Source organism: Armigeres subalbatus, chromosome 2 (genome assembly GCF_024139115.2).
Source record: "Armigeres subalbatus isolate Guangzhou_Male chromosome 2, GZ_Asu_2, whole genome shotgun sequence".
Classification (NCBI taxonomy): Eukaryota; Metazoa; Arthropoda; class Insecta; order Diptera; family Culicidae; genus Armigeres; species Armigeres subalbatus.
The window spans coordinates 96,294,723-96,307,773 of NC_085140.1; the positions used below are offsets into that span (position 1 = coordinate 96,294,723).

General features: G+C 40.9%; 1 protein-coding gene across 5 annotated transcripts in view; it reads right to left on the reverse strand.

Annotated features, from left to right (window-relative positions):
* Positions 1-13,051, reverse strand: part of LOC134214745 (uncharacterized) — a 45,541-nt gene that overhangs the window by 13,891 nt on the left and 18,599 nt on the right. For 3 of the 5 annotated variants that reach the window (XM_062694072.1, XM_062694068.1, XM_062694069.1), the window contains exon 2: positions 1,159-1,489. In XM_062694072.1, coding sequence (XP_062550056.1) covers positions 1,159-1,333 — 175 coding nt within the window. In that variant the 5' untranslated portion in view covers positions 1,334-1,489. The remainder of the gene's footprint in view (positions 1-1,158; positions 1,490-13,051) is intronic. The other 2 variants (XM_062694071.1, XM_062694070.1) reach the window with 1 other exon arrangement.

A 13,051-nucleotide genomic window follows, 5' to 3' on the forward strand; every position in this document is an offset into this window, starting at 1 on the left:
AGAATATTACTATGGGACACGCCGAGAAATGTCACATGAATCATTGGATATCTGTGATATTTTGTCTCTTCTATAGAAGAATTCAAGACCTGAACTCATGAATCTTTTAGATGAATTGATATGGCCCCAATAGTATCCTCAACAAATAAAATTTGATTGCATATGTGTCTACAGTTATTTGCGATATTTTTCCTACCTGTCTGCCACGATTTGGTATATCACGTGGCAAGATTTCCAGAAGTATGCCCTTACCTCTTAGATAAGGAATATATGACTTTCAATATTGATAATCACAGTAATAATATAACTGAAAAATGTTCAAATTCACTTATACCCGAGCAGGAGAAATTGGCCCAATATTACCTTATTCTGTTATTGATACCATACTCTGTTATGAACCAGCCCTGCATAAGAGGTAAAATACCAAAAAATAATATCAAAAATGTATATGCAGAATACTTAAGCCATAACATACTCAGTTCTAAAATTAAATTTTAATACCAAATGCATAACCAATTGTTATTCGTTTGGTATTGAAATACCTAAGTACCTCAAGTATTCTGCATATACATTTTTGGTATTATTTTTTGGTATTTTACCTCTTATGCAAGGCTAGTTCATACCAATTTCTGTTATCGAGGTCGTCGCTCCTGCTCGGGTAGTTAATATATTGCATATATCTAGACAGACGCCAGAACTTGATTGCACTTGATACCTGAAGAAATTTGCCCGTAATAGCAAACAAATAACGAAAAAACAAAGACATTCTCAAAGCTCATGAACACGGGAGGCGTCTACCGGTACATAGGTCAAAAGAAAGCTCTACTAATCCCCTTTAAGGAAAGCCCGAGGTTATGAAAATCGGTCTACGCATTACTGAGAACGAAGACTTTGAACGAGGTGAGTGTCGTTCAGGATTTTACGGGTTAATTCCATCATTATTAGGGGAGATATGCAATATGCATATTTAAGAAATTAAAAGGTCGGCTTGGTGTCTCGAGTTTGAAGTGTTTGACAAACAAGTTATGGAAATCAATAAATTGTTACAATCTCGTACCTCATACCAAAGCGAAATTTAGTACATATCGATTATTTGTTATTAGTGCAGTTACAAACGTATTAATTATCTCGCACCCATTCCAACTGCAATATAAATACCCGAGATCTCGCCGTCCGAACGATCCTCCACTGCGAAAGACTGCGCATCCTCCAAAGCAGCGGCTGCTGTCGATTGAATTTCACCGCAAATTGTCAGCACTATCAGCACTAGGGTAATTGTCACCACGAGGTACCACGAGGAAGATGATGATGATGCTCTTCTGATTGATGCCATACCGAACGAAGGCTTCGAGACTGCTTCTGGGGACCACGCGGTTCCACACCGACCGACTGACTGATGGTTGCTGCACTTTCTGCTTCCCAGCGCAATGTGAGATGGATGTTGTGGGTGAGAGAAGCGAATTCCTCTGCCAGACCGGAGCCTGATAGCCTGCCAATAAAGAGAAATATCGACTAAGTAAATGTGTGGTGAGGAAAATTAAATTTTAAATGAAGCCCTCTGTTTTACTTCTGCGGTGGCGACTGCTGGCGAATGGGCTGATTGAAGAGCTACTATCTAGGTAAAAACAACTTACTGAAGGAGTCACCGTTTGTTAGTCAGTGGGTGATATAAATCAGACATAGAGAGATTAAGGTGGCACTAAATATTGGTTTTGGGCTGATGTGGGAAGTAACGAGCAGAAACGGCTGATTGAATTAACAGCTCTGGTGATAATACATGATTGGATTTCACTTACGTCAATAAAACTTCTTTTGTTCGTTAAATTTAATATGTGCTTTATGGGAGTCATATCCTAGAGTAAGGCAACGAACAACAGTTGTGAGTTAAATAATGAAATAGTTCGTCTTAAAACTTTCTAGGCGAATATCTAAACAAAGAGAATAAATTCTTCAGGGTGTAAAATATTCATTGGACAATCGATCGAAAGGGCCTCTTAGCACAGGGATGAGATACACAGACTGGGTTCGATTCTTTAGTCTTCTTCTTCTTCTTATTGGTAGTACATCCCCCACTGGGATATTGCCGCCTTGCAGCTACAATTGTTAACTGCGAGGTTTCTAAGCCGATTTACCATTTTAGCATTCGTATGCCCAGGAATCAGGATAATACATTTATGCCCAGGGAAGTCAAGAAAATTTCCAACCCAAAAATTTCCCAGACCGGGAATCCAACGCAGCCATCTTCAGCATGGTCTTAATTGCTTTGTAGCCGCGCATCTTACCGCATGGCTAAGAAAGGCACCTATCAGTAACAGTGTTTGCTAGTAAAATATGTTTTAATTGCTAAATATAGAATACGAGTTTGAACTGTTAAATTTATTACAAACGCTTTATTTGTCTATTTTCAATCTTTTAAATTTCAAGTTGGTCCATAAGATTGTTTTCATTCTTCACATGTACATAATTTTGCTTACACCTACGTAGTCATTAGACATGATTGAGATGATCAGAACCAGAACCGGAAGAACCTACATTAGCATAATTTTTCGATCCAATAAATTTGATATCCATCCTTTCAATCAATTCTTTCCGCTACGAGATAAAATTTTCAAATTCGTCATAGCATTATGTTTTTTGACAACTAGTCTACACGGTCTACATTGACTGAATAGCTTTATTGAAGTCTTCTTGTATCAACAGCTGCCGAAACTAGAGGAGCACCCACGTAAGACTGTAGCATCATTCCCCACAGTTGTGTAAGCGATTCGTCGTCGTCTCCATCAATGATCAATGGATAACCCATATACATTGGATGTAATTTACTCAGCTAACGGCAACGGAACAACAAAAATCCAAGGAATTCGTATCTCAGAAAAGCAGCTAGCAGCAATTACTCTTTTTGCGACTTATTTATAATTGCTATTCAGCAGCCGGATTTCATAAGGGTCCATGGCTGATTCAACGTCGCTTCGCTTCATCGAGGGACCACTGAGCGATGCTCCACCATTTGTTCGACGCTTTTCGGTAGAAAGCCCAAAACAACTCCTACGCGGTTCGTTGCCTTGTTTTTTGTGTTCCGGCAGTATCATACATTCAAGGCACGTATTGCGTGAAATCGTTCTCGATTTCGTTATTGATGAGTACATATTTCCATTTAACTACTTGTAAAACAGCGTAGTGCGGAGCCAATGTAAAGGAAACTTCTTCCGAAGCATGATAAAAATTCAAATCAATGCGCATAAAAGCAACGTCGGCCATACAAGTGCCCCCGGTAGCCTCTACAGAGCTCAGTACTGGGGTCATCGTGCTCTGGATCAAAATAAGAGAAAAATATTGTGCACGGCAAAAGCAAGAAAATGCCAACTTGGTGATTTAAATGAAGGTCACCGAAAGTGAAATGGAGTGGTGATGACGAGATGAGTGATGTCGATGCCACACGGCGGTTGGTTGATGTTACCTTTCTTGTGTATCCGCTTCGATCGAACCGACGACGACGGCAACAAGTTCACGTCGCTCAATTAGCACTCTTATCCGTGTCCGCCTTTCCGTTGAGTTCCACAAGGCACACTTTTTAGTATAGCAGGTAATGATCATACACCTAGAGCAAGACAGTTATTGCGACAAATAGCTGATAATTATGATTAGCGTGCGTTGATGAGGAATAACGCTTATGCCATTTGCCTCATTGAAAATGAGAGTAGGTGTGTTCAGTTATCTCTTTGTAATGTGACAAAAATTAAAAAAATATATTTATGCTGCATGTCTTTATAATTAAAACCCAGAATAATCCATCTATTGGTGATGATGCCTTTCTCGTGTACTTTAGGGAGATTAATTAAATTATTTCCATCATTTACATTTATTTGTGCTTATTTAAATGCATTGTAGTAGTTTTTGGAAAAATATACAGTAGTTGAAAAAAATGCTGACGGATCCAGATCAGTGGAGGTTTGTACGACGAGAAGATCCAGGAAGTGGTGAACACAAGAGCCGAGGGCGCAGTTATAGCGAAAATAAATGGACTGCAGCTGCTATGCTCCACCAAGATGGCTGATAGATCATTTCACTCAGATGGTTGACATCAGACCTGGTGGGTCGAGAGTAGAAAGCGTGAATAGTGAAGAACTTTTTGGAAGCAGCTTTAATGTATTCAGACGACCACGATTTCTCAGAATCTAAAAAAAGTCTGGCGATGGAGTTCTAATCGCAATCTCTACCAATGTTGATTCAAAAATAATAACTACCTAAAAATATAAAAACTTTGAGCATGTTTGGGTGAAATCTAACATTGCAGGAGAAACCCATGTGATTTCTTCTATGTATTTTCCACCGGAACATGCGCAAATAACATCTTACCCGCTGACTTTATTCCAGATTCAGAGAACGAACAAATTTTACTTAAAGTCGCTGGGGAAAATGAAACACTGATGTTTATATTTGACAAACTGCTAGCTTAGGGCTTAACCAAATCAAACATTAAAAATCAATAGAACTGTTACCTTGATCTCCTACAAACGAATATTCAAGAAGATTTCTGTGTGTCTGAATCATTGAATCCCTTTATGGAAAAACGAATCATTCCACACGGCAATCGAATACTCATTGATCGTTCATGAGTATCAAAAACCCAGCGACTGTGACTTTGAAGAAGTCCTTGAATACCATAAAGCAAACTATGACAACATAAGACATAAGCTAAGTAGATTTAACTGGAAGCAAATTTTAGAGAATGAAGGTAATATTGAATCTTCCGTTGATGTCTTCTATAACATCATTTTTGATATTATTATTGACGAGGTTCCAAAAAAAAAGAAAACGACGGAGCGGAAATTCAAAATATCCAATTTGGTACAACAGGCAAATAAAAAATTTAAAGAATCGCAAACAAAAATTACATAAAACTTACAAGCTAGACAATACGAATGAAAATTTGAAAAAAATATTTAGACACTTGCGATCAATTAGAACTAGCAATTGATGAAGTATTTGAAGAACACAACACAAAAACAGAGAACGAAATAAAGTCATGCTCAAAAAACTTGTTCAATTACGTAAAATCAAAATTAAAAACAGACATTTACCATGACTAGAAAAGCGCGACCTCGAAATTGCAGCCCTTGGAACAAGTTGCCTCAGAGCTAGAAGATGGATGCAAAGGGCACGCTCGGCGGAAGTGAGAGATGAACGCCTCGTGCTATTCAAAGCGGCGAGGCTAGCCATCAAAGAGAGCAAGAAAACCTGGTTCGACAGCCTTTGTCAGGTGATGATGGCCAAACCAAAAGGAGCAGTGACTCCCTTGAGCGATGTCCAATAAGGCTGAAGCCGATAATTGAAGTACTATTCCCGCACCACGGCCCAACCCGTTGGCCGTCAGCAGCGAGGGTAGAAACAGACGACGAAGAGGTGACGAGGGTGACAAATCAGGACATGTTCACAAATTCCTGGATGATCGGACATTCCCGAATATATGCTAAAAAACAGCGTTTGGTCATGTTATCGAAACCTGGCAAGCCGGTAGTAAACATCGCTTACCTGTCGCGAAAACGCTTTTTACGTGAAGGTGTTATATGCGTACTTCTCATAAGTGCACGATTTTCAAGCCAGTTATTTTGACCTTTATTGCGTGTAGTTGGGCAAATGCTTAGTAAAGCGTACTCCATCTCGAGGTCCTTAGCCTCTTACCCAGCCACTCCTATCCCTACCTCCTCCTAGCGCTGGCCGGGATACGAGTTACCTTAGGGAAGATCGAGAAATCAACTCCGGTGGGAACTATGGTCGTATTCTGACAGGGAAGGGGGAGTTTCCTTCTCTCTGGAGGCTAGGAGCGGCTAACAACAACGTCTGTTCTCCATGTTAGGGGCGGCTGATCATCGTCCGAGTGCCAGCGAGCAGTCTTCAAAAAATCCCACTCTGAAAGCTGCTGAGATTCAAAAAATGGGAGTAAGATGAATCCCAATCTTACAAACGATCCCGATCCAGGCATGCATTGTCTTTGTACACATTGTATGGGAGGATTGAATCCTAGGAATCAATCCTAAATTATTTGTTTTTTTTTACAATCAAGTAATCTATGCGACGTAATTCACATCAAAGTGTCAATTGGGACTTTTTTTTTTCACCAAATAGATATTTATATTTACGAAGCGTTGGTCTGTTGCTGTCGTAAGGATATCACACTCAATGGGTTTAGAAGAAGGCTTTGAATCATATCTCCATCCAGACGAAAGCAGCACAAAACCGCACTCGAATTTTGCTGTGATCATATAAGAAGAGTTTGAGAGAATAATATAAATCTACTACGTCCAGCTTGTAGGTACAGTACAAAGCTTCCGTAACTTCAAAGCTACAAATACAAACTTGTTAGAAAATAGTCAATTATTATTTGTTGCAGATAGAGATCCAAAGAAGCACGGGCTGAAAATATGAAGTTTGTTTTCGTAGGATCGTACACCGTACTGTTTCGTTGAGTACTGTCTTTATCAATAAGGCTTGGTAAGAAGCCAATCGATTCAAAGGTGAAACCAACCTAAGACGATACTGCGCCTTCGAAAACAATCAGAACTTGGCGGTCTTGAAAACCATTATTATATTTTATTTAAAAAAAATACTAATATTTGTTAGAAAATGGCAATGAACTTATTACACATAAAAAATTACACTAATAAAGCTGTTTAAAAAAGTAAAGAAAATTAAAAATTGAAAGCCTGACGTGGGCAATTTGACGATTTTTTTTCGATGTTGAAATCTTTCCGAAAATGTACTTCAATCACAGAATGATTTTTTTTTTCTACCACCATATGTTATATTAATGTTTTGTTCAGGTTTATTCTATCAAGCTTCTTACGCTCGTTAATAGGGGCAGCAGGGACTATGTCCAAGGGCTTGACGACCCCTCCCCATGGCCACTGCGAGTTAGGGGGCCTGTCTAGGATGTGGTGGGGTTTGACAGTGGGCTCTGTTAAACCTCTACAAAAAGCTGCATGTGTCCATAAGCAGGCCCTATCAAACGCAGTCAACACATGAACGTATATGGTGTCGTGTAGGATGCTGAAGTGCAGGCGATAGAGGTACTTTTCCACACAACATGTATGTATATCGTCTCCAATTTAGCATCTTGTATTGCACCATGTGCGATTTTATGTAGACTGGGAAGCGACCGTGTGCCGCTCAAAGCGCACAAGCCCAACACTAGTGCCAACCGGCACATCAGGATTAATACCAGTGAGATCCTGATAACGGTATACTGGTCAAGGCAAGTGACACACACGCGCGCGCGAAAGTAATGCAAAATAAACGACATGTGAAATGAACGTAAATTTACATTCTTACTTAACGTCAAATAGAGATAAAATAAGGGTTGCTGAATAACATTAGCTTTCCGATTACTATCAATTATTTTCAATCCCGTTTCTTTTTTACTTTTCTTACGTTAATGAAATGATAACGCGGGCGCCTAATCCGAAATTCAAATGAACAATCGCTCACTTTGAGCGATTGATTGTTTATTCTCGCGAAGAATGAACAATTGAACAATTAAGGAAATGCTAATACTGCTGTGTAGAAGTTTCATAGGTCACATCACTTTCCATGGTGAATCCCGATCTATGTTACTGATTAACCCACCCAACTAACACTACTTCCTTCCCGTGGTAAATGTGGAGATGCAGAGGTATTCTCGGTCTCTAGTAGCAACAATTACCACACATTCACATTCCCTCCCTTTCCCAACTGACTGTAAGGACTTGGCCGGCGCCGTTATTGATCAATATTTGCTAGCTGCTGAAACGTGCACTTCGAGAATAGTTGGTAAATCCCAACCACTATTTACTTGGATCGTAGTGCAATTTGCACCAGTTCTGATCAATCACGGAGTAGCAACCATTGATATGTACAGTCAGTCTAAGCTAAGCTAAGCTAAGCTCAAGCTTCTTACGCTCGTTAACCCTTTCCCGCCCACGACTTTTTTCAAAGATTTCAATAGAAAGGAATCACCTTTGAAAAAATGCTAAAACAAAAGTTATTTGGCATAGCCAAAATTAGTGGAAAACGAAAAAAAAAGATTGATTAAATCAATAGTTATTTGATTGTTTTCAATAGTATCACTATTTGTATTCGAAATTGATTATATTTGCAGGCTAATAGAACCATAAAGATGTGTCAAATATTCCTATTTGTTGTTGAAACAAATCGATTAAGGTGAGAAGGTGCAAAATTTGATGGTGCTGCACAGACACCATGGGCGGGAGAGGGTTAAGGGCTTACTGTATTTTTTGACATTTTCCTGGATCAGCTCAGATCAGCTCAGTTAGCCTCAAAAACCACAACAAAATAATATAAACAAATAACGCTCTCTAAACATCTGACACAGTATCTCCCGGAAATACTACTAAAAAGTTTGTTTATGCTTCTACTAATTCTTATTTAAGTGATTTCCTTAGCACTGTTAGTTTGTTTATATAAAGTTTAATCAAATCGTGCAGCGCTACATGTTATTCACACTTAAATTTTTTCACCGATCTCGGCTGTGCAAATCTCGGTTAAAGTTCGTTAGCTGAAATAACGGCTGAATGAACGTATGATTACGGTGGCTCCTTTGAGTGCCGCAGTAAACAAATTGCTTTTTCAGCTGAGATAACAGCAGAAAGTCACAAACCGAGCGCTCGGCTGTGCGGATCTCGGCAAAAGAATCAAAAAATGCCGAGCAGAACTAAGTGTGTTCATCGATGAAATTCAACGGATAGAGGATCTTTTTCGTCTACAGTATCTCAAAAATAGCTTCAAAAATATCCTAGACCCGACTGTAGGATTTATCCAAAACACATTTACAATTTCTGTGTAGATATAGGTATTCAGTTTATTTTTCCACTCAATTGTGTAAGACCGTTTTCTAAAGATCGATTTTCGGGATTGAATCCCGGCATCAATCATGCATGCTGAGATTGAAAAATAATAGGATTTAAAACGATCTTGAAAAAAGGGATGACTTCAAAGCACGCTTGATTAAATCTCAGAGTGAAAGGATGCTCTTGAAACACTGCCAGCGAGGGACTCTAAGTGAAACTGTGCACCATTGTTCACCGGAAATAAGGAAGAATGGTCCTTCGGAAATTGAGATGGTTTGTTGTCAGGCCCTTTAAGGCCCTTTAAAAAAATTCACGTAACGAACAATCAACAAGAGAGTACGGACCGGAACCATCGGCGAAGACCACCGCGACGAAAAGGGACTAGCGATTGAAAACTCGGTTCGTGGATCTGCAAATCTCTCAATTTCATTGGGAGCACACCATGCACACCGGCATCGTAGCGCTGCAGGAGGTTTGTTGGAAAGGATCAATGGTGCGAACGTTTAGAGGTAAGCATACCATCTACCAGAGCTGCGACAACACACGCGAGCTAGGAACAGCTATCATAGTGATGGGCGATATGCAAAGGCGCGTGTTCGGGTGGTGGCCGATCAATGAGAGAATGAGCAGGTCGAGAATCAAAGGCCGGTTCTTCAACTTCAGCATAATCAACGTCCATAGCCCACACTCCTGAAGCACTGATGATGATAAGGACGCATTCTACGCGCAGCTGGAACGTGAGTACGACAGCTAACATCGACTCTGACCACTATCTGGTGATGCCTAAAATGCGCTTAAAACTATTTGTGATCAACAACGTTCGGTGCCGACGACAGCCGCGGTACGACCTAAATCGACTGAAGCAACCTGATGTCGCCACTGCATACGCGCAGCATCTCGAGGCAGCGTTGCCGGAAGAGGGTGAGCTCGATGGGGCCCCTCTTGGGGACTGCTGGAATACAGTCAAAGCAGCCAGAAACGACGCAGCGGAGAACAACGTCGGGTATGTGGGGCGAATTCGACGGAACGAATGGTTCGACAAAGAGTGCAGACAGATTCTGGAGGAGAAGTACGCAGCGCGGGCGGTCGCGTTGCAGCAAGGTACCCGGCAGAACGTGGAACGTTAAAGACGGAAGCGGAGACAGTAGACCTGCCTTTTTCAGGAGAAGAAAACGTCGCCTGAAAGGAGCGGAGTGCGAGGAGATGGAACAGCTGTGCCGTTCTCAAGAAACACGCAAGTTCTACCAGAAGCTCATCGCATCCCGCAAAGGTTTCGTGCCGCGAGCCGAAATGTGCACGGATATGGATGGGAGCATCTTGACGGACCAACGTGTGATGATCGAAAGGTGGAAGTAGAACTACGAGGAACATTTGAATGGCGCTGAGAGTACAGGCTGTGAAAGTCAAGGCAGCGGAAGAGATGACTACGTCAGATCAGCTGACGATGGAAGCCAACCAGCCCCACCTCGAGGGAAGTTAAGGATGCCATCCAACAGCTACAGACCAACAAAGCAGCTGGTAATCGGTCATGGTATCAACGATCGGGGCCCTCCTTAGCCGTGCGGCTACAAAGCAAGACCATGCTGAGGGTGGCTGGGTTCGATTCCCGGTGCCGGTCTAGGCAATTTTCGGATTGGAAATTGTCTCGACTTCCCTGGCCATAAAAGTATCATCGTGCTAGCCTAGGGTATTGACCATTTTTAACGAATACCGGTTTTCGGTATTTGGTGGAGCCAATACCGGTAAAACCGGTATAATACCGGTAAAACCGGTATAATACCGGTATTTGTGAAAATTTCAGAAATGTTTAAAAAAATCTTTTTATTTTGACTTTTGGGTGAAAAACAATATGTTTTGACAAACTTTAAATGTCAGTCATTGCTTGTAGGGATGGGAAAAAGAAAATTTAAGTAGACAAAACATACTGTCAAGACAAAATTTTCAAAACGACTTATCTGCTTTTGTAAACAAAGATTCAAACGACGATTTGACGAATCTGATAGCTCTCCCACGCAAACTAACACCATCAATAGGTAGGTGAAGGTTTCCGCTACCTGTTGATGGTGTTGGTTTGCGTGGGAGAGCCTTCAGATTCGTCAAATCGTCGTTTGAATCTTTGTTTACAAAAGCAGATAAGTCGTTTTGAAAATTTTGTCTTGCTGTGTGATTTATTTCCTAATCCGCATCAACCGAAGTTTGACGAGTTGTCAAGTGACTCTTAAGGACAAGCCTCTCGGAATCCAAAATTAAATGCACTCGCGTTTTCAAGAGAATCCCATTCAAAACGGAAGCCATCTTTTTCTTATCGATCTCAGGTGTGGTCGTTGTCTCAGTTTCAACGATCGCATCAGGAATAATTAGACGTTTCAAGATCTCGTCCGCTTGCTTAATCAAAATAGCTCTAGATGTCTTGAATAAAATGCCCAAATTGTGTCTGATCAATTGCTTTACGGCCAAAAAAGGAAAAAGATCGACGTATTCTCATCGTTTCCCTTGGATTCGTTCTTTAAGAGCATAGAATAAGTTGACGGCAAGTTCTGTGGCTTGGTTTGAAAATTGCTCCAATATAAATTGGAGCGCCACGTCGGCTTCATATAGAGTGCAGAACTCACGGCAGAGCAGTTTCACAGCAGCTTGAACAAGTTCGAGGGCTTGAATTACTTCACTTACCGCCAAAAAATCGTCATCACTGAAGTTGAATTTGGATTGAAGCTGTTTGAGCATGGATAACATGCTATTCCAGCATGTCTTCTGAACGGACATATTTTTGCTGCAAATCATTTTTCATAAGTGTTCCCCGTTAGAGAACTACTACAACACCAACCTTTTTCACAATTTCGACGATTCTCGACAATGTTCGTTGAAGAATAAAGTCATTGGCAATTTGACAGATGCCTAAGAGAATGAAGCATCACGTATGATTAATGAAGATTTTTACTGTAGCGTGAACGTCTTCAATGATGCTTACTTGTGCAAAGGTACATTCATGCGCGCTGTCTTTAGCTGACACATGTTGCTGAGAAACTATTCAAGATTTTTTATACTGACAGCAAAATTTTAAATACCGAAAATACCGGTTTTTTCAGTTACTAATATCGGTATTTTCGGTGCTCAAAATTGGGCGGTAATAGCGGTATTACCGGTTTCGGTACTACCTATTAGACCACCCTATGCTAGCCTCATGATATACGAATGCAAAAATTGTAACCTGGCTTAGAAACCTCGCAGTTAATAACTGTGGAAGTGCCTAATGAACACTAAGCTGTGAGGCGGCTCTGTCCCAGTGTGGGGATGTAATGCCAATTAGAAGAAGAAGAAGATCAACGATCCGACCGTCGATGGTATCAACGATCCGACGGGAACAAGAAGGCACAGCGGGCAAGGTGGATCGATCAGGTGGAGGACGATTTGCGGACCCTCCGCAGACTGCGTGGTTGGCGAAGTGCAGCCATGGACCGAGCTGAATGGAGAAGACTTTTATGTGCAGCACAGGCCACTCCGGCCTTAGTCTGATAATAAATAAAAAATAAAAGGATGGTATCGGAGCTGAGCTCATCAAGATGGGCCCGGAAAAGCTAGCCACTTGCCTGCACAAACAGATAGTCAGAATCTGGGAAACTGAACAGCTACCGGAGGAGTGGAAAGAAGGGGTTATATGCCTCATCTACAAGAATGTCGCTGGAGTGTGAGAACTTTCGAGCGATCACCATCCTTAATGCCGCCTAAAAAGTGATATCCCAGATCATCTTCCGTCTTCTGTCACCATTAGTGAATGAGTTCGTGGGAAGTTATCAAGTCGGCTTCGTTGATGGCCGCTTTACAACGGACCAGATCTCTACTGTACGGCAAATCCTTCAAAAATGCCGTGAATACCTGGTCCCAACGCACCATCAATTCATCCGGAAATTACTTAAGAAATTCCGTAAGAAGTTTCTCCAAAAAATTGCTTAGAAAATCCTTCATCTTTTTAAGCACTACCTTTGGAAATTTCTTTGAGGACTCTCTCCGAAATTCCTCGTTTTTGAAATTTCTTTGGCAATTATTCCATGAATTCCTTAAATAAATTCTTCAAGATATTGCATAAGGAATCCCGACTAGAAGAGCAAAACAAAAACTGAACACAATTTTAACATATTGTGATATTTATAACTTATTTTGATATAATTTTGTTCGTAGTAGCCATTATCTCTCACAGGTTGTAAAAGGAT